General features: G+C 34.7%; 1 protein-coding gene across 1 annotated transcript in view; it reads left to right on the forward strand.

The window, feature by feature from the left end:
- Nucleotides 1–23,171, forward strand: part of TTC21B (tetratricopeptide repeat domain 21B) — a gene marked incomplete at both ends in the record, with an annotated part of 67,185 nt that overhangs the window by 22,726 nt on the left and 21,288 nt on the right. The window contains 9 exons of the mRNA XM_080690101.1: nt 444–573; nt 6,117–6,274; nt 7,954–8,178; nt 9,440–9,678; nt 11,397–11,469; nt 12,290–12,400; nt 13,123–13,261; nt 19,773–19,879; nt 22,593–22,781. Of these exons, the coding sequence (XP_080546227.1) occupies nt 444–573; nt 6,117–6,274; nt 7,954–8,178; nt 9,440–9,678; nt 11,397–11,469; nt 12,290–12,400; nt 13,123–13,261; nt 19,773–19,879; nt 22,593–22,781 (1,371 nt within the window). The remainder of the gene's footprint in view (nt 1–443; nt 574–6,116; nt 6,275–7,953; nt 8,179–9,439; nt 9,679–11,396; nt 11,470–12,289; nt 12,401–13,122; nt 13,262–19,772; nt 19,880–22,592; nt 22,782–23,171) is intronic.

Raw genomic sequence — 23,171 nt, forward strand, 5'->3', positions numbered from 1 at the left:
TAGCAAGGAATTCTACCTCTTTATCTTTCCTTTGAATATATATGTGTATATATATTCATATATATATACATATATATGTATGTGTGTGTATATATGTATATATACATGTATGTATATATTGAATATATATATATTCAAAGGAAAAATATATATATACTTGATGAAATTTTGAACAGATATATTCCTTTCATGTGTTATCAAATTAGTAATTTTACAAAATTTTATATTTTTCCCTTACAAAAGCCGTTCTTTGCACAGTCTGTTTATAAATACCAGGGAAATAATTTAGTATTTGTCCAGTCATGGAAAAGGTAATATGAAATAAATAAAAGAAAAGAAATTTTAGAAAAAATATAGTTTTTGTAACCATTTAAAAATACGTGTATGTTATTTCTGGGATAATACTATTATAAACTTAAAAGATTATCATATAATTTGTTTAGCCTGCAAGTCCTGGGCAGCCTCTTTCTCCGCTTCTCAGACGTTGCACTTCAGTCCTGGAGATTATAGTAAGAACTGTACCAGGTCTTCTGCAAGCTGTCTTCCTAATAGCAAAAGTGAAATACTTGTCAGGTAAAGTGTACCATTAAAACTTAAAATAGCCTTTGTGTTCCGATATGGATTAAAACAGATGACACAGACTAAACACTTCATTTCTATGGACATTTTTCATATGAATACATATGTGATTTTAATCCAAAATAAAAATGCAAAACTTTCTATTTGTTTGTTTAGAAATTACTATAAATTTTTGTGTGTCAAGTGAATTGCTGGGGAGATGTAGTTGTATCACTTTAAAATAAGAAAAAGCCCATCAGAGGGTACTGGGGATGAGTAGTAAGAATTTAGAGCTTTAAATACATAGTTGTTGATTTATTGGTATAGCCAAATAATGTTTGCCAGACTTGGGACCCTTGTGAAATGTATTCTTTTTTTTTTTTTTTTTTTTTTTTTGCGGCACTGGAAATGGAACCCAGGGGCATTCTACCTCCAAGCAACATCCCCAGCCCTATTTTTTTATTTTTTATTCTTTATTTTGAAACAGGGTCTCACTGAGCTGCAAAGGGCCTCACTAAGTAGCTGAGGCTATCACAATCCTCCTGTTTCAGCCTCCCGACTGCTGGGATTACAAGCATGTGCCACCATGCCAGGCTCCCTTATGAAATGTATTGATTAGTGCTTATTTAGTGAAAGCTTATGTATAGCTTAAAAGTGGTTAGATAGAGTTAACCCTGTTTGTATACAGTTTTTTAGGACACAAATGCATACGTTTACACATAAAAGTACACCTGCTTGCATATGTGTGTTTTTGCCAGCAGAATACTACCTAAAATAAATTAAATTTGTGAAGCTTTCTTTCATAGTTGATTATTTAGTTTTGGTTCTTTTATAGGACTAAGCATCTTTTCATATTGATAAATGCAAAGCAATTTCTTAAAAAAATATATATTTTAGCTAGGTATGATGGTGCATGACTACAGTCCCAGTACTTGGGAGGCTGAGACAAGATGATGCCAAGATCTAGGCCAACCTCAGCAACTTAGCAAGACTGTCAGTAACTTAGTAAAACCCTATTTCAAAACAAAAAATAATAAAGGGCTGTAGATGTAGCTCTGAGATAGAATGCCCCTGGATTTAATCCCCAGTACCACAAATATATATACATATATTTTACATATATGTATATATACACATATTTCTGTTTATATATACATATATATGTTAATACATATGTATTTTTAGCAGAACTAAAAATAATTTGAAGGCACTTTTATAAATATTTATTTCTTATGGAGAAAAAAATGGAAAAATTTGAGCAGTTATCTTTATTGTTTTTTGAATTTCAGTTTTAACAATTAAAAAAATACATGATTTCAAAAGCTTATTTTAGCTTTAAAATTCTCTAGTGGTAGCACATGCCTGTAATCCCAGTATTTCAAAGTCAGAGCCAGGAGGATTGCAGGTTTGAGGCCAGTCTAAACAACCTAATGGGACCCTGTTTCAAAGTGAAAAAGTAAAATAGGAAAACGAAAATCCTTTAGGAGTAAGAACTGACTCAGTGATGCCGTCTGAGTCCTATAACTGAGCTCGTGGCCCTTCTGCTTTTTTCCCAATTGGAATGGGAGTGACCTACTTACTTGATGATTAAACCAAGACTTGGGTTTTTTTTTTTTATTAATCTATTATCTTGTGGGTTTTTTTTTTAATACTTTTTCTATTGTTTTTTACTGGGCCGAGATCGAACCGAGAGCTTTGTGCATGCTAAGCAAGCGCTCTGCCACTGAGCTAAACCCCCAACCTGTTATTAATCTATTAGGTGCTCTTATTTTATTGCCAAAGTCTCTAGGAATGAAAGTTTTGTATATTGGCCCCATTTTAAGAAGACTAGCTTTAGCCAGGCATGGTGTCACATGCTAGTAATCCCAGTACTTGGGAGGCTAAGACAGGAGGATTGCAAGTTTTTTTGTTTTTTTTTTTTTTTTTTTTTTTTTCTTGGTGGTGGTACTGGGGTTCCTGGAAGCCCTTCTACCTCCGGAAGCCCTTCTACCTTCTATACTCCCAGACCTATTTTTACATTTTTATTTGGAAACAGGGTCTCCTAAGCCAGCATGGCTGGCTTCGAATCAGCACCATCCTCCTGTCTTCGCTTCCCAAGCGCGGGGATTACAAGCGTGCGCCACCACACCCGGCATGAGGATTGCAAGTTTGAGGACAGCCTCATCAGCTTAGCTAGACCTTGTTTCCAATTTCTTAAAAAGAGGGTCTAAGGGTGAAGCTCAGAAGTAGAATGCCCCTGGATTCAACCTCCAGTATCAAAAAGAAAGAAATGAAAAAAGAAGGAAGAAGAGAAGAAGAAAAGAGAGAGAGAACAAAAAGCCTTAAGTCATTTTAAATAGTGCTTATGTATCTAGTAATGTTTCTTGCTAAGCTCCTGGCTGTAGTACCTTATGATATAACTGGCTGGACAAGGGCTCAGTACTTCATAAGAGTACCCTTATTTCAGACCCCAGCTATAGTTTGGGGATTCCCAGAACCTCTATAATTATAGCTGGTGAAAATTGGGTTATTCCTACAACCTCCTCAAATTCAACACTTTACTAGAATTATTCATGGAACTTGGGAAATCACTGGACATGATTACATTGTCATTACAGCTACAGGATACTAACCTGAAACAGCAAAAAGAAGAGATGCGTGGGGCAAGGACTTGGCACACCCAGATGTAAAGCTTCCACTGTCTTTTTCCTGGGGAGTCAAGATATATCACCTTCCTGACACTTGGATGTAGAACAGTCATAAGAGTATTACCAACCAGGGCAGCTCACCATGGTTAGAAGTCCAGAACTTCTATTGGGATTTTATGAAATATTAAATCATTTGCCATATGACTGAACTCAGTCTTCAGCCCCCTCTAATTGATATCCTCTTTCTGAAGGCACCAATCTTGTTATCTGGGTGGTCTTTCTGGCATAATCATCTTCCGTTTTGAGCCATATTTTTAGTTTAAACTCATAGATCCGACCATAAGTCTCCCCGTTAGCATAGATTATCAGGACTCAACACAGGTAACAGTCTTATTACCAGGCAAACTTCACGATTTAGATGCTCTCTCCCAGAAACTCAAGACAGACAAATACTTTCTGTAGGACATAAAGGGCTTCAATTTTTTTCTTCAAGGGTGACTGGGCCACTCTTAGGTAATTGCTATGTTGATGTTGTTGTTGATCTTTATATAGTGTTTTCTCTAGCAGTGAAGACCTATTTCTAATTTTTTTTTAAAAATATTTTGTGGGCTTCTGATGCTAACCCCTTGTATCCTTCCCCACACCTGAAAAGAAATTATCCCTAATATTCACACAGTCCGCATTTTCTTCACTCTTAATTTCATTCTTTGTATATTTTCCTTCCTTAATAACAACCTTGTACTTCAAGTTATCTTCTTAAACCTCTCTCCTTTCTCAAAGAATTTTCACTTGTCACCAAAATAATAATACAGAGATTCCTCAAAAAAATCTTTTTGAGACTAAACAGAAGCATGACCATGGAGGATATACATGCCCTGGTAGACCAGGCATATTGCAGAGATTAAAACAAAAGGAAACAAAAATTGTATTTATTTATTTATTTGTTTGTTTGTTTGTTTGTTTATTTATTTATTTTTGGTGGTACTGGGGTTCCTGGAAGCCCTTCTACCTCCGGGCTACACTCCCAGACCTATTTTTATATTTTTATTTGGAAACAGGGTCTCTTAAGCCAGCATGGCTGGCTTCGAACCAGTGCGATCCTCCTGTCTCCGCCTCCCAAGCACAGGGATTACAAGCGTGCGCCACCACACCCAGCCAAAAATTGTTTTAAAACAAAGAGAACATTGGCTATCAGAGCTTGAGGCAGGAGTTCACATCAGTTGATCAGGCAAACATTCTGGCATGCATTCTTGAACACCTGGCTAGCTGTCCTTGTGACTCATGTAGCAAGCTGCAGTTTGTTACATTCTCTTGCATTAGTATTAGTCCATGTTATAGGGTAGAGCATGTCTTCACGATTAATATAGACATAAGTGCATGAGGGCCCTTTTCATAACCTTCTAGCTTTATTTAATTTTTTTTAGGGTTTGACACAAATGACTCTTTTCATTCTGACAGATTTTATACAGTCAAATTTATTATGCTTAACCTTCTCATTTCCTTTTGCCTGAAGAATTTTAAATATTAGAATTTGTCATCAATCTATGTTTGATGGTTGATTGCTAAACTTTGACATTAGATTTAGTAAATTATTGTTTTATCCTGCCAACTTTGTGTGTAAGTACGTGTATATGCTGCTGAACCCAAGGGCATTTTACCTCCAAACTACATCACAGGCCTTGTTTTATTTTTTACTTGGAAACGGGGTCTTGCTAAGTTGTTGAGAGCCTTGGTAGGTCCTGAGTCTGGCTTTGAACCTGCCATCCCCTTAACTCACCTCCCAAATACTAGGATTACAGGTGTGTACCACCACACCTGGCCATTCCTGTCTTTAAGTAAAAACGTTTTCTATTTTGATGGATTTCTCTTACCAGTAGATTGAACCTTTTGGATTTAGGAACCTGACTGAGCCTTAGTTATTCTGTCATGACATCAGGTCAGGTTTAGTAGTATAGTGTGACAGAAAATAATTGAGGATCTCTTCTTTCCCTATTCTCCTAGCAGGATTGAATGGGAAACAGACCTACCTATACCTATTAAAGCAAGTTTCTGAGAAGGCTAAATGTAGATCCATGTGGATTGCATCATGAGAATCTTCTAGGACCTGTACTCATTAGCTGGTTATTCTCTGCTTAGCCTCTTTCTGCCCCATCTCCAAGCCCAAAATCTATGCCACCATTTGTTACATTAATCTTTATCATTCCTTTCCCTATTAAGACTCCTAGCTAAATAGTAAATATTTTCTAAAACACTTCATATATCAGTTGGTATTGAAAGGAATTTCAAATCTATAATTGATACTTCTGAACCTCTGGAATGTATTATGCCTTTTTTAACTTATGTTTAGTAATAAAGTTTCTAGGTAAAAATTAATCTATATCTTCTTTGCCAACATAAGTGACAGCACAGAATTCTACCTGTATAAATGTTTTAAATTTTGTTATATCGATGGAATTGGAAATAAAGCCTTATTTTAGCAAGGAAAATGGGTAAAGGTCCAGGGATAGGCCTGTCATTGAGACTTGGTGATTGCTGTCATTTTTTCTCTGGTCTGCTAATGATGATCAAGGGCTGGCCTGACTACAGGTCTGCTCTGTGTGAGAACTAGAAGGAAGCTAACATAAACCAAAGCCACGATGAGACAGGAGAATTCCAGGTTCAAGGCCAGTGTGTGGTAGCACAGTGAGACCCTGTTTCCGAATAAAAAGGGATACGGATGTAGTTCAGAGATAGAACACCCCTGGGTTCAATCCCCATCACCACCACCACCACACACACACACACACACACACACACGAAAATAAAACATGGCCTTCTGAGCAGAGGACTTTTGACACTAGAACTATGGTCAGTCTAAACACTTTCCCCTTCTCTCTGAGGTCTTTACATCTTGATCATCTGAAGTGTAACAGTATGTTGCTTCCCTTGTAGGTGACATAGAAGCTGCGTACAACAACCTGCAGCACTGCCTGGAGCGCAGTCCCTCCTACGCTGATGCGCACCTCCTGATGGCTCAGGTGTACCTGTCTCAAGAAAAATTCAAACTGTGTTCTCAGTCTCTTGAACTTTGTCTGAGCTATAACTTTAATGTAAGTATTCCAAACTGAAGTAAGTAGTAACATAGTCACTTTCCTTGAACCTTAGCGAATGTTTATATATCTATTTTACATTTAAGCCTATAATAATTTTGCTAATAAATACATTTAATGGAAATAATTTAGGACTCACCATCAGTAAGAGAGAAAAATAGAGGTGCCTTTGATATAGTTAAAAACTTTAGGTACTTGGCAACAAAAATATCTGGGGCAACAAAAATGTCTGGTCTTTCCATTCATTTCTCACTTGTGCCTCAGTTTCCTATAAAATTCATCAAATAATACTTTACTGTTATAATGAGAGTTAAATTCAGTAATTAATATGTGTAGAAATAATTTTTAAGCCATAGGGCATTAAACCATATTATTGATATTTCTTTTTTTTTTTTTTTTTTTTTTTTTTTTACTTTTTCTTTTGGTGGTACTGGGGATTGAACCCTGGGCTTTGTACCTGCTAGGCAAGTACTCCACTACTAAGCTACATCCCCAGCCTGGACATTTCTTTCTTAGGCCTTGGTTTTTAATAACTTCTTTTCAGATTTATCATCAAATGTCTAGTCATTTTGAATTATCATATAGTTTGAGGATATGGACACATTATCTATCTATCCAAGATATGTTGGATATTTCCCTCAGCATAGAAAGATCCCTAGGTTCAGGTGCCTCCCAGCTTAGAGTCAGGGAGGACTCCCTCAAACCTCTGCTTTGCTTCACAGGGTTGGAAGTCCTATTGTAGGAGAATCCTTATGGGAACTAGAGGACTCAACTTCTAAGCAGTATTTTCAGAAAAGATCACCTGCTTGTTAGGACAGTAGATGGCCAGACTGGTGGTGCATCAGAACCAGAGGGGTCCGTAGTTAAACTGGAGCCTCAGTAGGGCTTTGGCTCCCTGATCCTTCGATGGCTGCCATATCACCTTGTTCTGAATTATCTCCTTACCTTTGACTCCTTTTGTCATTTTGCTTTATCTAAACACTGTTGATAGACAAAGATGGAAGCTTCTTTACTACGTGTTTAGAAGTATCAAATGGTAAAGCTAGTTTTTTGGGGTTTTTTTTGTGTTTTCTTTTTTTTTGGTGGTACTGGGGATGGAACCCAGGGACCTTTTACCTCTGGGCTATACTCTCAGACCTATTTTATATTTTGTTTGGAAACAGGGTCTCTTAAGCCAGCTGAGGCTGGCTTCGAACCTGCGTGATCCTCCTGTCTCAGCCTCCCAAGCACGGGGATTACAAGTATGCGCCACCATGCCCGGTAAAGCCAGTATTTGATAAAAAAAAATCCTAAAATATTTAATATTAAAATACAAGAGGAGGGAAAAACTGTAGAAATCTAAGAACTATGTTAGTACTAGAAATTCTACATACTGAAATTTCTTTCCTGACAATTCAAGTGAATTCTTAGAATGCCTTAGCCAGTTTTATGAATATTGTTTGTTTTTTCTCTTCTTTTCTAGCAGAAACACCTAATCAACCTCTTTGTTATTCAATAAGATGCTAAGGTAGAGGCAATTTTTGTGAATCTAATTGAATATAATGAATGACAGAAGCAGACCTTTTGTACCACTACAGTAGGACTGTCCTCAGTTATACTATTATTTTAATGTTTGATGGATTATAAAGTATGCATTGGTATTGTACGTACTCTAAAAATTATTGCTAAATATGTTTCAGGTAAGAGAATATCCTCTGTATCATTTGATAAAAGCTCAGTCACAAAAGAAAATGGGAGAAATAGCAGAAGCTATCAAAACTCTTCATATGGCAATGAGCTTACCAGGAATGAGGAGAATTGGAACTTCCTCAAAATCAAAGCACAGAAAAACTGAAGTCGATGCAAGCCACCGTTTGTCAATCTTTCTCGAGCTGGTGGAGGTTCACCACTTAAATGGAGAACAGGTAAGTTGAATTTTAATTCAGTGGCTCAGATCTTAACTTTGTTTTTCAAGTATATGTATTAGTAGAAAATGAAAAGGCTAAAATTACTCCTTTAAGTAGTAAAGTTTAGAAAATTTTTCATTACATTATACTAAGGTACTGTCTTCAGGTTTTTATCAACTTTTCTGTGTATGAAAATTAAACCTGATTTGCTCCTGGATGACTTTACATCTAAAGTGTTTATATTGGCTACCGTGAAATTTAATAATATAAGTCCTATGCATTCCTAAAAGTATTAGAACACATATGTGCACATGTACATTTCCATGTACACACAAGTTCTACTAACAGCACCAGCCTGAAATTCTACTGAGAAAACAGAAGAAATACTTGATAAATACAGCTTTGACTAAGGAATACTATAAAGTCAGATACATGAACAATAATAATTCATACATATAGATAAGTACATAGATATCTGAGATGTATTCTAACATTTAGGAAATATGAAAGTGTTTAAACTTCTAAAGTAGAAATGAATCTTAGATGACATTTTATATTTATTTATTGTAGTAATGGGGATTGAACCTCTGAGCTACACCCCCAGTCCTAACAGTCCTATTTTTTATTCTTTATTTTGAAACAAGATCTCGCTAAGTTGCAGAAGGCCTCACTAAGTAGCTGAGTTCAATGACATTTTAGATTCTTTGAGGTACACATTTAGAAATGAGGTAAAAATACTCACCTAAAGTATAACAAAAACATTGTTGTAGTAGCAGGAATAAAATGTCCCACTAGCCAGTGAGGAGCCAGTGTGTGGAGTGGGTCACTGTGAGTCAGATCCTCTCGAGAGGGTAGCAGTGAATGTGGCAGGAGTTTGGCTTCTGATTCCCTCGCTTATCAACCTTTGACTCCAGATCTTAGTTGTCATACTACAGGGTACAATAACAATGGTAAGTCTCTTAGATATTTAATGTGAAAATTATATGGGCTCATAAGCTAATATAATGCAGTAAATGCTCATCAAATTATAGTAGTAGTGACCCTGTGTAGCAACTAGTGTTTTCTTAGTTGTGAAATATTTATCCAGCTAACATATTTTTGGCCTCATCTGACTTTGACCTCCGAGTTGAGTTTTAAATTTTTGTACTTTTTAGAAAATCTTATCAATCTTATATGTCCTATAACTGTACAAGCAATTATTATTCTGTATTAGAAAAATCCCCTTTCTAGTGTAAACTGTTAGAACATTTTAAATGATATTTTAATTTCCTCTTTACAGCATGAGGCAGCAAAAGCTTTACAAGATGCCATCCATGAATTTTCTGGGACATCTGAAGAGTTGCGTGTTACTATTGCTAACGCTGACCTGGCTCTGACACAAGGAGATGTTGAGCGGGCTCTAAGCATGCTTCGAAATGTTACAGCTGAACAGCCTTATTTTATAGAGGCCAAAGAAAAAATGGCACATATTTATCTAAAGCATAGAAAAGAGAAAATGTTGTATATCACTTGTTACAGGTAAATAGATGCAATACGTTTCCCTCCTAAAATTGATTCAAAAATTTACTTTTTGTCTTTCTTTCAGCTGCTTTACATATAGTACACAGATCTCGACTTAATGAGGTCTTGCTTCCTTCTACCTCCAGTCACTCAAACCGACCAAGTTGTTCACTCTCCCTAAAACACAATTATTACCTCAAAGTTGGGCTTGCTTGCTTCTCAGATCTCCCTATCTCTTATTCTTTCTACCCTAAATCTTCCTGTTTGGAGAGGGGGGGAAAATAAGAGTTATCTGTACTCTGATAACGTAAGAGCATTGTATAATGTAACAGCAATCTAAGAGATATACAGGCATATTTAAGACCCAGTGGAGTAGTTATAGCAAATGAAAGTTATAGGTTAGTATGTACCAAAATGAGGTGTGGATTACAAATTTTTCCTGTGAAAGAGCAGAAACTAAAGTCACAGTGATACCCGTAGCAGTTACTGGATAGATCACACACACACACACACACACACACACACACACACACCATTGCTTTTTCTCTTCTGCCCACAAAGGTAAACATACAAGAACATAATCCATGTAAGACAAAATTAATGTTTATAGCTCACAAAGTATAGTAAAATGTTAAGAAATCACTCATTGGCTCATCTATATGTTATATAAATATTTAAGATCAAAAGACCACTTGGAGTCTTTATTTATTTTATTTTTATTTTTTTGTGGTACTAGGCTGGAACCCAGGGGCATTCTACCTCTGAGCTACACCCCCAGTCCTATTTGTTGTTGTTGTTGTTGTTTTTCTTTATTTTGAAGCAGGGTCTCACTGAGTTGCAGAGGGTCTAAGTAGCTGAGGCTGGCAGCAAAACTGCAATCCTCCTGTCTCAACCTCCCAAGTACTGGGATTACAAGCGTGCACCACCACACCCAGCTTGGATTCTCTATAAGTGCCTCATGTTTAGATGGATGAGCTAGAGTTCCTAGGTTATGTTTTCTAAGGTATTTCCAAAATATTATGCTAATAATAGCTAGTAAAAGTATTTAAAAACTATTAATTTGATTTGGATACACTATAATATAAAAGTTAAAAAGGATTGGTTTTTATTTCAGACAGGTCTGATGCAGGTATAGACTTAAACTCAACATCACTTGTAAAATTGGGATAATAATTATCTTTTACATAGATTTTGGGGGGGCTAGTTAGCTCTGATATTGTACTTTAAAAATTTGATATTACATCATTCTTCAAATAACTTTGATGTTTTCATCTTTGGTATTTTTACCACTACATTTTGTAGGTAAAAATATGTAGAAAATATTTGAGTAGAAGATTGTATATTTCTGAAGGAAACTCATTTCAGTACATAGTTTATGCAGTGATTATAACAGCTAAAGATGTAAAGAAAGACAATGAAGTTTTCGTCCCCCTTCTATTTTTCTGTACCTTTACTCCTATAGCATTTTAAAATTAAAGTTAACAAAACTTCCATTTCTAGATAATGAGATGTGTTCACTCTATACTCTTGCCTGTGTTTCATAAAATGTAAAAATTCAAAGAAAAAAATAATGGATGTAGTATAAAAAAATCTGGGTGAGAATATGGGGTGAGTTGTTTATAATACATTGTTAAGTATGTAGAAGAGACACTGAATGCTACTCATTAGTTGAAAAATTAGCTTACCTTTTATTTTATTGTATTCAGTATACTAAATAGAGTTTGTTTAATTTCCAGAGAAATTGCTGAAAGAATACCCAACCCTCGGTCTTTTCTTCTCCTTGGTGATGCATACATGAACATTCAAGAGGTAAAATTTCAGATGCAACTGAACTTAGATTTTTAAAAAAATTCCTTGTGATTACTGTGACTATTAGGAAGAATTTTTATTTGTTTTAATAATGTTTATTGAATACTCAATGACCCAGTCATTGCAATGAAAGGAAGACAGCCATAGCAATAAAAAAAAACTTTTTTAAAAATTGAGATCCACGCCAGGCGTGGTGGCACATGCTTGTAATCCCAGTACTTGGGAGGCTGAGACAGGAGGATCGCACAGGTTCGAAGCCAGCCTCAGCTACTTAGTGAGGCTCTCAGCAGCTTAGTAAAACCCTGTTTCCAAATAAAAACATATAAAATAGGTCTGGGAGTGTAGCTCAAGGATAGAAAGCCCCTGGGTTCCATCCCTAGTACCACACACACCAAAAAAATTGAGATCCATTAATTTCAAACTATTATAGTTTGAAATATAGATGATACTAGAAGTATCTAGAAATCTCCTTTAAATAAAGGATGAAGAGAGCTCCTGAATAAGGTGATGTTTTCTTCAAAAGGAAGCGATCCTCTGACTGCCTTACTGGCTGTTATGATTGCCTAAAAGGAAAAGTCAAGAAACTGTCTCTTAGTGTTCATGTTGTTCTATATGTAGATAAGAACACAATTTAAGTAAGATGATACCAATACATCTACTGTAAAATTGTTGAAATTGTTAAGGTTTCTGGACTTCAATATATATTTACTAAGGTTTATAAAGTATACCAAATATGGAGCTCATTTATGGAATTAATGCCAATTAATGGATCCAGCTAAGCTAGATTTTAGTGCTTATTTTTCCGATCTGACAATTTTAGCCTGAAGAAGCCATTGTGGCATATGAGCAAGCATTAAATCAGAACCCCAAAGATGGGACATTGGCAAGCAAAATTGGGAAAGCACTTGTCAAAACTCACAACTACTCAAAGGTAAGTACTTTACAGATTGAAGTATGTCTGTTGGAACAAATTGATCAAGCCCTGCCTCTAGCAAAGTCTTTAGCAAGCACCATTTGCATCTTTGATGGTTGTAAATTCTAAACTTGTATGCATGAACTGGGATTTGCGCTAAAGTTTTTCTCAGAGTTTCGTATTCTTCACTGCTTCATTTTGTGAAAATTGCTGGGACCCTAGAGTTTATTTCAGGCTTCTTCCTATATCTAAATCCTTGCAGCCAAATCATAAAGTTACTTTTCTCACATCTTTTTCATTATACAACAAAGCACAGTCAATGTCCTTTCTGCTGAATCCATTTTGTCAAGCTATGTGCTTTGAGTTATTTTTTTTCCTAGCAAGGATAATGGATTTTCCTTTATTTGCTATATTCTTGCCTGTAGTTGTTAAATACATGTGTACCAGCTAGCAAACTCAATAAGGTTCACTGACCTCTAGAATAAAAATTATACTTTTTATTTTTTATTTTGGCCAAGCACTTTTGACCAGCTGGTTATCATAAGAAGTGTTTTTGCCTTCTGTGATGTTTACTTCTCTAAAAAAAAATGGCAAACTTGACTGATATGCAGAGACATGCCTAAAACTCTTCCTAAGTTATTTCCAATCATGGGTATGCCTTAAGTCTGTAACATATAAAATACTTGTGTGTGAGTGCCATTCTCATACCTTTTTTTCTAACTACAATGGATTTTGTTTAGGCAATAACTTATTATGAAGCTGCTCTGAAAAGTGGACAACAGAATTACCTTTGCTATGACCTGGCTGAGCTCTTATTAAAATTGAAATGGTATGACAAAGCAGAAAAAGTTCTCCAACATGCTCTAGCTCATGAACCTGGTAAGAAAGTCATTTTCATTTAGAAGAAGTATACCTGATAAATCTGACCTGTTTTATTTTCATGTTACATAAATATGTATTTGTATTCTCAGCATTTTATATGTGGGATTGATTATATAAATGCATATATATTTTTTCAGAATGCTTCTCTAATAAAGGGAATATATTTTACTATATAATTACAGATTTATCAAAGTTAATTCTGTTAAAGAAAAAGCTTACTTTCCAAAGTGGTATAAAATAAGTTATCTATAAATTTGTAATTACTTCTAATGTTTAAACACTTAACATTTTTATTTTGTTTTGTTTTGTTTTGTTTTGTTGGTGGTACTGGGGGTGGAACCCAGAGGCTTTCTACCTCTGGGCTATACTCCCAGACCTATTTTATATTTTATTTGGAAACAAGGTCTCACTAAGTTGCTGAGAGCCTCACTAAGTAGCTGAGGCTGGCTTTGAACCTGTGCGATCCTCCTGTCTCAGCCTCCCAAGCACGGGGATTACAAGCATGTGCCACTATACCTGGCTAAACACTCAACATTTTTATAATCTTTACCTTTGAAAAATATTAACACATGGATTTTTATTTTAATATACTTTTATTGGTTCATTATAATTATATATCATAAGGAGAATCATTTGATATACCCACATGCATGCAGCATGTGGTGTGATGAAGGAAACAATTCAAATCATGCTGTCTCCATATACGAAGGTATCACTACCAGTTGCACTCACACACTCTGGGAGGGGTGAGAAAGTGGTGTGGATCTAGAGGGAAACACATGGTTATTTTAAAATTTAATTACCCTAAAAGAATATAATGCTTAAGTTACCTGTTTCTACCATGAATTCCACTTGCCCTGTTCTCAAATTACATTCTTCTTGATTAAATATATTACATGTGTGTTTGTGTGTGTGTGTGTGTGTGTGTGTGTGTGTGTATTGTGCATGTGTTTTTGTACTTGTATAATATAGTAATTTTTCTTTTAAAAATGTTTTTCCTATTTTGTAACTTTTTCTATATATACAATATGCCAAATATAGTTTGATGTCAGTATATTAAAGGTATTTTTTTCCTAATGGTATCATAATATATAACTCCATAAATGTTTTAATTTTCTGTGAATTACTGGGCATTTATATCATTTTGAAATTGTAAATCATGGTACAATGGATATGCATTACCTCATTTCTTGGTATACTTTGCATTTATTTTTAAATGCAGTGCATGTATGAGGGTAGATGCTGAGTCGAACAGTTTGTGCAGTTAAAATTTGTTTCAATGCTTTAATATTGACTTCCCCAAATTTCTACAAATTAACTTTAAGATCTTTATTTTTTAGTAAAATCTAGTCTGCTCACTCTCAAAATTTAAATATTACAGAAGTGAGAGAAAAATGTGCCCTCTTCTACTCACCAGAGATAAACATACTTAACAACTTTCCCTTCATGTCTCTTTGTCTTTCTCAAGAGCACATAATTACAATTGCCTTTCTGTTCCAGTATCTGTTCCAAGGGTCAAAAATACTTGAGAATTTTGCTACTATAAACATGAGTTTGCATGTATTACTATAGTGTTATAACTTTAATTTTTCTGGAAAGATACCGAGGAGTCGTTTTATGGCAGCACAATTCCCAATAGCAAAGTTATGGAACTAACCTAGTTGTCCATTGAAAGATGAATGGGAAAAGAAAATGTTGTATGTGCACACAAGGGAGTTTTATTCAGCCATAAAGAGCAAAATTATGTCATTTTTAGAACAACAGATGGAACTAGAGAACTTTATGCTAAGTGAGGTCAGTTAGTCTCAAAAGGTCAAGGGTCCTATGTTTACCACTCATATGTGGAAACTAGAGAGAAAACAGAAAAGAAAAGGACTTAATGAAAGCCAGGAGAGAGGCCAATAAAACAGTGAAGAGGATTGGTGGAAGGAAGAAGAGAGATGACAGAGAAGGCCTGAGGAAAGAAAGAGACCAAATAATGTTCTGTTCACATATGAACGTATCACTACCAGGCTTGCTACATGCATGGCAAAGTAAGAAGGGGTATCGGGATGGGGTGAGAAGAGAAAAACGTGATGTGAACATGTGTGAGTGTGTCACATTGAATCTCACTGTGATGTGTAATACTTTGTGCCAATTCTAGCATATATGAATTCTAACATATATAAGTATACTTATATATTAGAATTATAATTCTCATACCTATATTTTTATATATTTGAGAAAGATGCATATGTACATAGACTTTATCTTTTCTTCTTTTTTTTGCATTACTGGGGATGGAACTCAGGGGCATTCGACCTCCAAGCTACACCCCAGCCCTAGTTTTTACTCTTTATTTTGAAACAGGGTCTCGCTTAGTTGCAAAGGGCCTCACTAAGTAGTAGGTGAGACTGTCCGCAAACTGCAGTCTTCCTGTCTCAGCCTCCTGAATGCTGGGATGCCAAGCATGCACCACCACACCCAGCTGTCACTTTTTCTTGTCATTATGCCTTTAATATTAGTGAATAACAACTACTTACATATCATTTATATTGTATTAGGTATTGTAAGTAATCAAGACAGCTAGGCGAGGTGGCACACACTTGTAATCTCAGCACATAGGGAGCTGAAACAGAAGGGTCACATGTTGGAGGTCAACCCTCAGCTACTTAGGCTTTCCATAACTTAGTGAGACTTTCAAAGTAAAAGAATAAAAAAATAGACCTAGGGGTGTAGCTCGGTGGTTGAATATCCCTACACTCAATCTTAGTTCTACCAAAAAAAAAAAAAAAGGTAATCGAGAGATTATTTAAAATGTACAGGAGAATAGCATAGATGATATGCAAATATTGTACCTCTTTATTGAAGGGATTGAATAAAGTTCCTGAGTACTTGTGGATCAAATTCCCCATGGAAACTGGGGGATGCACATAACACATTTTTCTAGTAATTATGCAGCATGAATTTTTCATCTCATAACTTTTTCTACTAGTTGACAAATATAGTTCTCTATTTTTAACATATATTCTACTCTATGTTAATATAATACTTGATGAGTTCCCTATTGATGAACATTTAGATTGAAAAAGAAAAATTGCAGCTGTACTGACAAATTATTTGTTTATGTATTTCTGTGAACTTCTAAAATTAAATCTTTTTTCATTATTCTTTCTTAAAGATAGAAGTTTCCCAATATTCTGTAGTATTAATTATGAGAAAACTTTTAATTTGCATTTTTTGATGAATGATAAAATTAGGCATTATTTTATCTATAGATTATAAGTAACTTGCGTTTTATATATCCTTTGTCTTTAACACTTTACCCATTATTAATGTAGTAAATGTTTTCTCCCAGGCTATTTTTAATAAAATTTATCTCTCTATGTAGTATTTTTGGTAAACTACAATAAATTTACACACACAAACACACACACTCACACACATAAACACACACACTATGTAGTATCTTTGTTAAAATAGAATAATTAATTGTTGTATATAATGTATACCATTCTTTTTGGCGTCTGAATTTCCTGTCATTCTCTGGAAATTTTTCTAATTTTAACATTAGAGAAATCATTTCAAAGATTTTGCTGGCATTTTGTTGTTTTCTCTTTTTTGTGGTACTGGGGATGGAACCCAGGGGCCTTCTACTTCAGGGCTATACTCCTAGACCTTTTTTATATTTTATTTGGAAACAGGGTCTCACTAAGTTGCTGAGAGCCTCACTAAGTAGCTAAGGCTGGCTTTCAACCTGCATGATCCTCCTGTCTCAGCCTCCCGAGTACTTGGGATTATAAGCATGTGCTACCATGCCTGGCTATGTTGTTTTCATTTTTATAATGAGAACTTTAATGCATGTACTCCAGTCTACATACAGTTGTTTCCTACAACTTTCCAAAATGGATAGCTGATCTTATTTAGTGCCATTTTTGAAATGTCACCTTTACTATATAATAAATTCCGTATGTATGGCTCTGCGGGAAATTTTGTCATACTCCACTGGCATTTTTCTTTTCTTAATACCATGTTTACTGTAGCATTAAAATATGTTTGGATAGAGGATAATAAGAGATACAGCTCCCTAAGTTTTCTAATATTTGCAAAATTATCTTTAAATTTATCATTGATGAAATTGATGCATAAGTCCTCCTAATTATGTATACATTTATACTGTTAAGTGCTATTTTTCATAAAAATGCATGGTTTATTAGTCTGACTTTTTTTGAAACGTTCTAAAGGCTTACATGTGTATCTGCATTTTGAAAAGATTGTAGGGAGAGATTCAAGTATATATTTTACTTATATTAGGTATGTTATATAACAAAATAATTTATAACATAAATGTTATAACTGCTTTTATCTAATATTTGCTGAGCATACCCTATGGTATACTTATATGCCTTTATAAAATTCATGTATTTTTATGGTGCATATATGAGTACTAGAAATTAAACCTAGGGGCGGGCATTCTGCCTCTGAGCTAGACATTTAGCCCATTTTATTTTTTATTTTGAAACAGTGTCTCTATAAGTTGCTGAAGGCCTCACTAAGTTGCTGAGGCTGGCCTTGAACTTGTAATCTTCCTCTCTCAGCCTCTCAAAAACTGGTATTACAGGAGTGCACCACCATGCCTACCATATGTATTATTAGTCCTCACATTAATCTTTTAGGCAAGTATAGTTATTAATTGGCCCCACTTTTTTCAATCTGCCATCTGAAAATTAATTTTCTTCATGTATCTGGTCTTATCAAGCTTATAAATGGCAGTACCTGGGTTTTAACAAACATCTTAAATGTATGTCTGAAAAAAATTTCTGATCTGCCTTCCGCAATTTTTTCCATTCACAGTCTTCTTCATCTAATTAATAAAACCTTCATCCTGCTCTGAAGTTGCTGAGAGCCCAAATCCTTGGCGTTGGCCTTGCCAGTGCCTTTTTAAGAAGTACTGTTCTCCCAAAATAGATTCCAAATCCTGCTGCATCTCAGTGTTCTTAGTACTACTGCCCTTTCCCAAGTCTCCATCAACTCACCCTGGACTGCATTATAATGAAACCCTGTACTGGTCTCTCTGCTTTCCTACTCAACCCTGCACCCCTGACACAGCCCCCTCGACCCAGCAGTAGCTTTAGGCCTTTTAAGAGTGTCTACCTGTCTTTCAAGCCCTCTCATATCCGTTTCCCTCAAGCCAGTCTTCACTGTGGCATGCACAGCCTTTTACATCTCTGACCTCTCCTACCCTCTCATCCACACAGATCACAAGAAATTATATCTACAAGCAGAATGTGGCATGGACCGTGTCCTTGATAAATGGTGGAAAAAACGTATTTTTCTAATTACCCAGGGTTTTTATTTTTCTTAGATCACAACATTTTGGGGGTAGCACCATATGTCAGACTTTAATTGTTTTACATGTGTTAGCTTATTTAACAATTCATTTGCTTTTTAAATTGTAGAATGTCCTTTTAAGGTAGATACCATTATTTTTCTTGTTTTACAAATGAAAAGGGAGGTATAGAACATTAGATAGCTAGTAATCAGTGAAAGCAGAGACCAGAAGATTGAACCCAGGAGCATTCTACCTCTGAGCTACACTCTCAACCCTGTTTTATTTTGTATTTTGAAACAGGATCTCACTTAGGTTGCTGAAAGTCTTACTACATTGCTTAGGCTAACCTCAAACCTGAGATCTTCCTATCTCAAGCACTGGAATTACAGGAGTGCAACACCATACCCACCTAGTCTGTTATCTCTTAATATATGCCTAAAAGACACTTCTAGTTATTACCCAGTTTTTTATTTTTATTTATTTATTTTTGGGTGTGGTGCTGGGGATTGAAACCAGGGACATTCTACCTCCAACCTACACCTCCAGCCTGCTTTTTTATTCTTTATTTTGAAACCAGGTCTCACTAAGTTGCAGAAGCCCTCACTAAGTAGCTGAGGCTGGCTGAGAACCCAGATCCTCTTGTCTTAGCCTCCCAAGTACTGGGATTACAGGCATGTACCAACACCCAGCTGTATCCACTTTAAATTTTTGTTCATTCTGTTTTTATCCTAAGTCTTGTCTCTTATTGTTATTTAATATATTTTTGTTCCTCAGATATTTTAAAATTACAACTGACACCTGCCAACTGCTGTCAAATCCACTAGTGGTTGAGTTAAACCGTAGCTTAATTTTTTAATATTTTTATTAGTACATTGTAATTATACTCTTTAATGCAGAAACTGTTGCTTTCATATTATGTTGGTTAGTCTTTTTATTCATTTGGATAAGAAAATCAAGAAACCCAGAATTGCTTCTGCAGCAGGTCCAGTCCTTCTCTATAGTGGTTGTTATAGATAACTCTGAAATTATTTTTTGTGTTCTTTTAGATTTTTCAATGGGCTATACTTTAGTTAACTAACTCAAAAAAATCTTAACCTTAGTCACTATTTTTAAAGACCAGTTTAAAAGTTGTAGAAAAGTATAAAGATTTATTTAAGACTAGTAAAATTTTACCTTTGCTTTTCCATTCTTTCATAGTAAATGAACTGTCGGTGCTCATGGAGGATGGACGTTCTCAAGTCCTTCTAGCAAAAGTATACAGTAAAATGGAAAGACCTGATGACGCAATCACTTCCTTACAACAGGTAAACATATTTACCTGTGTGGAGCGTGGTGGTAGAGTGAGGGATGAATGCAGGGGAACCTGCCACGCTGGAGAGGAAACCAGTCTGTTTCAGCTCAACTACCACAGAAAATATGTCAAAATAGAAACAATGATTGAATGCCTAAGGATTGTACAATTTAAATATTGCTCGTATATATAATAATTAAGGAAAATTGGTATTTTAATTCTCTTTTACAGCTCAGAAAACTTACTTTAATATTTGTGTGACATTGTATGACCTGTATCTAAGTCAAAATTTGAGCTCAATGCTTGCTTCCCTGCTTAATTTAGTTCCTCTTTAATTTCTCTTAATATTTTATGATTTTCAGGGTAGAGGTTTTATACACTTTTTTTTATTTGTATTCTTAAGTAGTTTTTAGATGTATTCCATCAGGTTTTGGATTATTTTATTTCAATTTCTTGTTTGCTATCAACTTTTTAACAAGTAATTTAAGTTTTATCAAATATATTCTCTTTATCTAACTAGATATGACTTTTCTATTTTTTTATTAATATAACATATTAAATTTATTGTCAGATGTTAACCAAGTGATGATGTGTACGTGTATGTTTTACCATTTTTTTTCAGTACTGGAGATGGAACCCAGAGGGCATTGTACCTTCTAACTACACCCCCAGTCCTATTTTTTAGTATTTTTATTTTTTGAAACAGGGTCTCACTGAGTTGCGAGGGGCCTCGCTAAGTAGCTGAGGCTGTCCATGAACACGATCCTTCAGTCTCCTCCTCCTGATTACTGGGATTACAAGCATGTGCCACCATGTCTGGCCTGTTTAATCATTTGAATCTTACTATGATGTATAATTACAATGCACCAATAAAAATATAAAACACAAAATTAAATAAATCGGAAATAAAGGCCTCTATGACATAAAACATTAATGGTTTATGAATTTGTAATATAACTACATTGTTTTTATTTAATGTGAAGATTATATTTGTTTTTATTTCTTTCATGTAATATCTTCCAATGTATTCATCATATAAAAATGTGATATATCATAAATATCATATAAGAAATATCATATTAGAATAAGATATTTTGATTTGGTATATTTTAGTTTGAATTAGGTCTTCAGTAAGGTAATGCAAATAAAACTATTAGAATAGAAAGGTAAAATGATAAAGTCATTCTTCAAATTTCACCTGACTTCTAAGATTGGGTTAGGTCTTTTATTATATGTTTTCACGGCAACCCAATTGTGACTATAATGACTACATTGAAGTATAGATATATTTATGTCTCTATTCATATGTGTGTATATATGTATATATACACATTTATATATGATGTTTGTATCTATACTTCTGTCTAAAGACTTGAGGGATTTGCAAGAATATATATTATAAAATAGAAAAAGGGGACAAGTAAATGTTGGCAATCAAAACAAACATAGTTGTTATAATAGATAATTTAATTTAGCTTCAAACCTTCTGGAAACTAAGGGAAAAGATTCCATGAAATAATTTTTATCACATGCTATTTATACTCATATTTTCTAATCCCATTTCATTTCTTAAAGAATGCTGTTGTGACCCAGTAAGCCTGTGGTTTGGGGTAAAACCATTCTGCTTTGAACCATTGTCATCAAATACCAATTGTTACCCAGCATTTAACAGGCATCCCTGGAAAGATGCCCTGTGTATAGCCTGCTGTGTGGCACGTGGCAGACATCTGCAATTTGTTAAATGAATGCATTAGTGAATGATTTTCCTTAGCGCAAAGTTAAATTGCATTTGTGAGGGTCTAACATATAGGAATTCTCATTCATTTATTGAGAGAAAATCTCAATGTTCCATAAACCAGATGTATGGATAGAAAAGCAGACATTCTTCCAGTTCAGCAGCCTAGTCTATATTTTAAATATAGACTTATATTATTATTTTATATTTTATTTTAAATTAAATTATTTATTTTAAATAATTATATTATATTTTAAATTTATATTATATTTTAAATTAAAATAAGATCACCACCTCCTTTTAGGGTATCTATTTCTTTTAAATAATTTTTATTTATTTATTTATTTTTTTGCAGTACTGGGGATTGAACCCAGGGATATTCTGCCTCTAAGCTACACCTCCAGCCCTATTTTTTATTTTTTTATTTTGAAACAGGCACTCACTGAGTTGCAGAGGGCCTCACTAAGGAGCTGAGGCTGGCTAGGAACCTGTAATTCTCATGTCTCAGCCTCCCAAGTACTGGGAGTACAGGCATGCGCTACCAAGCCTGGCTTATAACTAATATTCTTAATACCTTCCCAGTAGTGGAACAAATGTATTCAACATCTGAGTTACTCTTATAGTGTTGGTATATTTTCCTAGGGTGTTTCATGATGGCATTTTTTTTTAGTGAGCTTTCTGTACACTTCCTTATAACATGTGAAAGGGCTCAGTAATTTCATAGTACTTTGGTTGGAAAGATATAGAGAGACATGGATATATGTATATATACAGATATATATGTATGTATATACATATTTATGTTTACATACATTCTGGTTCATTTGCAAATAAGTACACATTTGAGATCTCAATAGGACATTTTCTTTGGATTAAGCTTTATTAGATCAAGGGCCAATAAAGTTTGAATAAATCTTCTGTAAAATTATGTGTGAGCTATTGAAAATTGTTCATTTCCTTTCTTGATTTTTTTAAATTCTTTTCTTTCTAGGCTCGAGAATTACAAGCTCGGGTACTAAAACGTGTTCAGATGGAACAGCCAGATGCAGTTCCTGCACAGAAACATTTAGCAGCTGAAATTTGTGCAGAGATTGCAAAACATTCTGTAGCTCAGCGAGACTATGAAAAAGCAATTAAGTTTTATAGAGAGGCTCTGGTTCATTGTGAAACAGATAATAAGGTCAGTACCTTTATAATATTGCAAGCACCTTTTATCCCAGATGTCATCTGTAAAACTAGTTTATTTTAAAAGTTTAGAAAATAAATGTAACCAAAACCAGAAATTTTAAATATTAATTTTATTTCTAGAAAACTCTCAAAATATGTATATGTCTTAAATATAAAATATTTGAGTTTCAAAATAATGGAGCAAGTCATAAAAAGCTCTTTATCTTTAATATTTATTTTTTTTGAGGTACTGAAGATTTAATCCAGGGGCATTCTGCCTCCAAGCTATACCCCCCAGTTTAATTTTTTAATTATTTATTTTGAAACAAGGTCTTACTTGTTTCAAAATTGCAGAGGGCTTCACTAAGCTGCAGAGGACCTAAACCTGTGATCCTCCTGTCTC

The sequence above is a fragment of the Muscardinus avellanarius genome (assembly GCF_963383645.1).
Source record: "Muscardinus avellanarius genome assembly, chromosome: 2".
Taxonomy (NCBI): Eukaryota; Metazoa; Chordata; class Mammalia; order Rodentia; family Gliridae; genus Muscardinus; species Muscardinus avellanarius.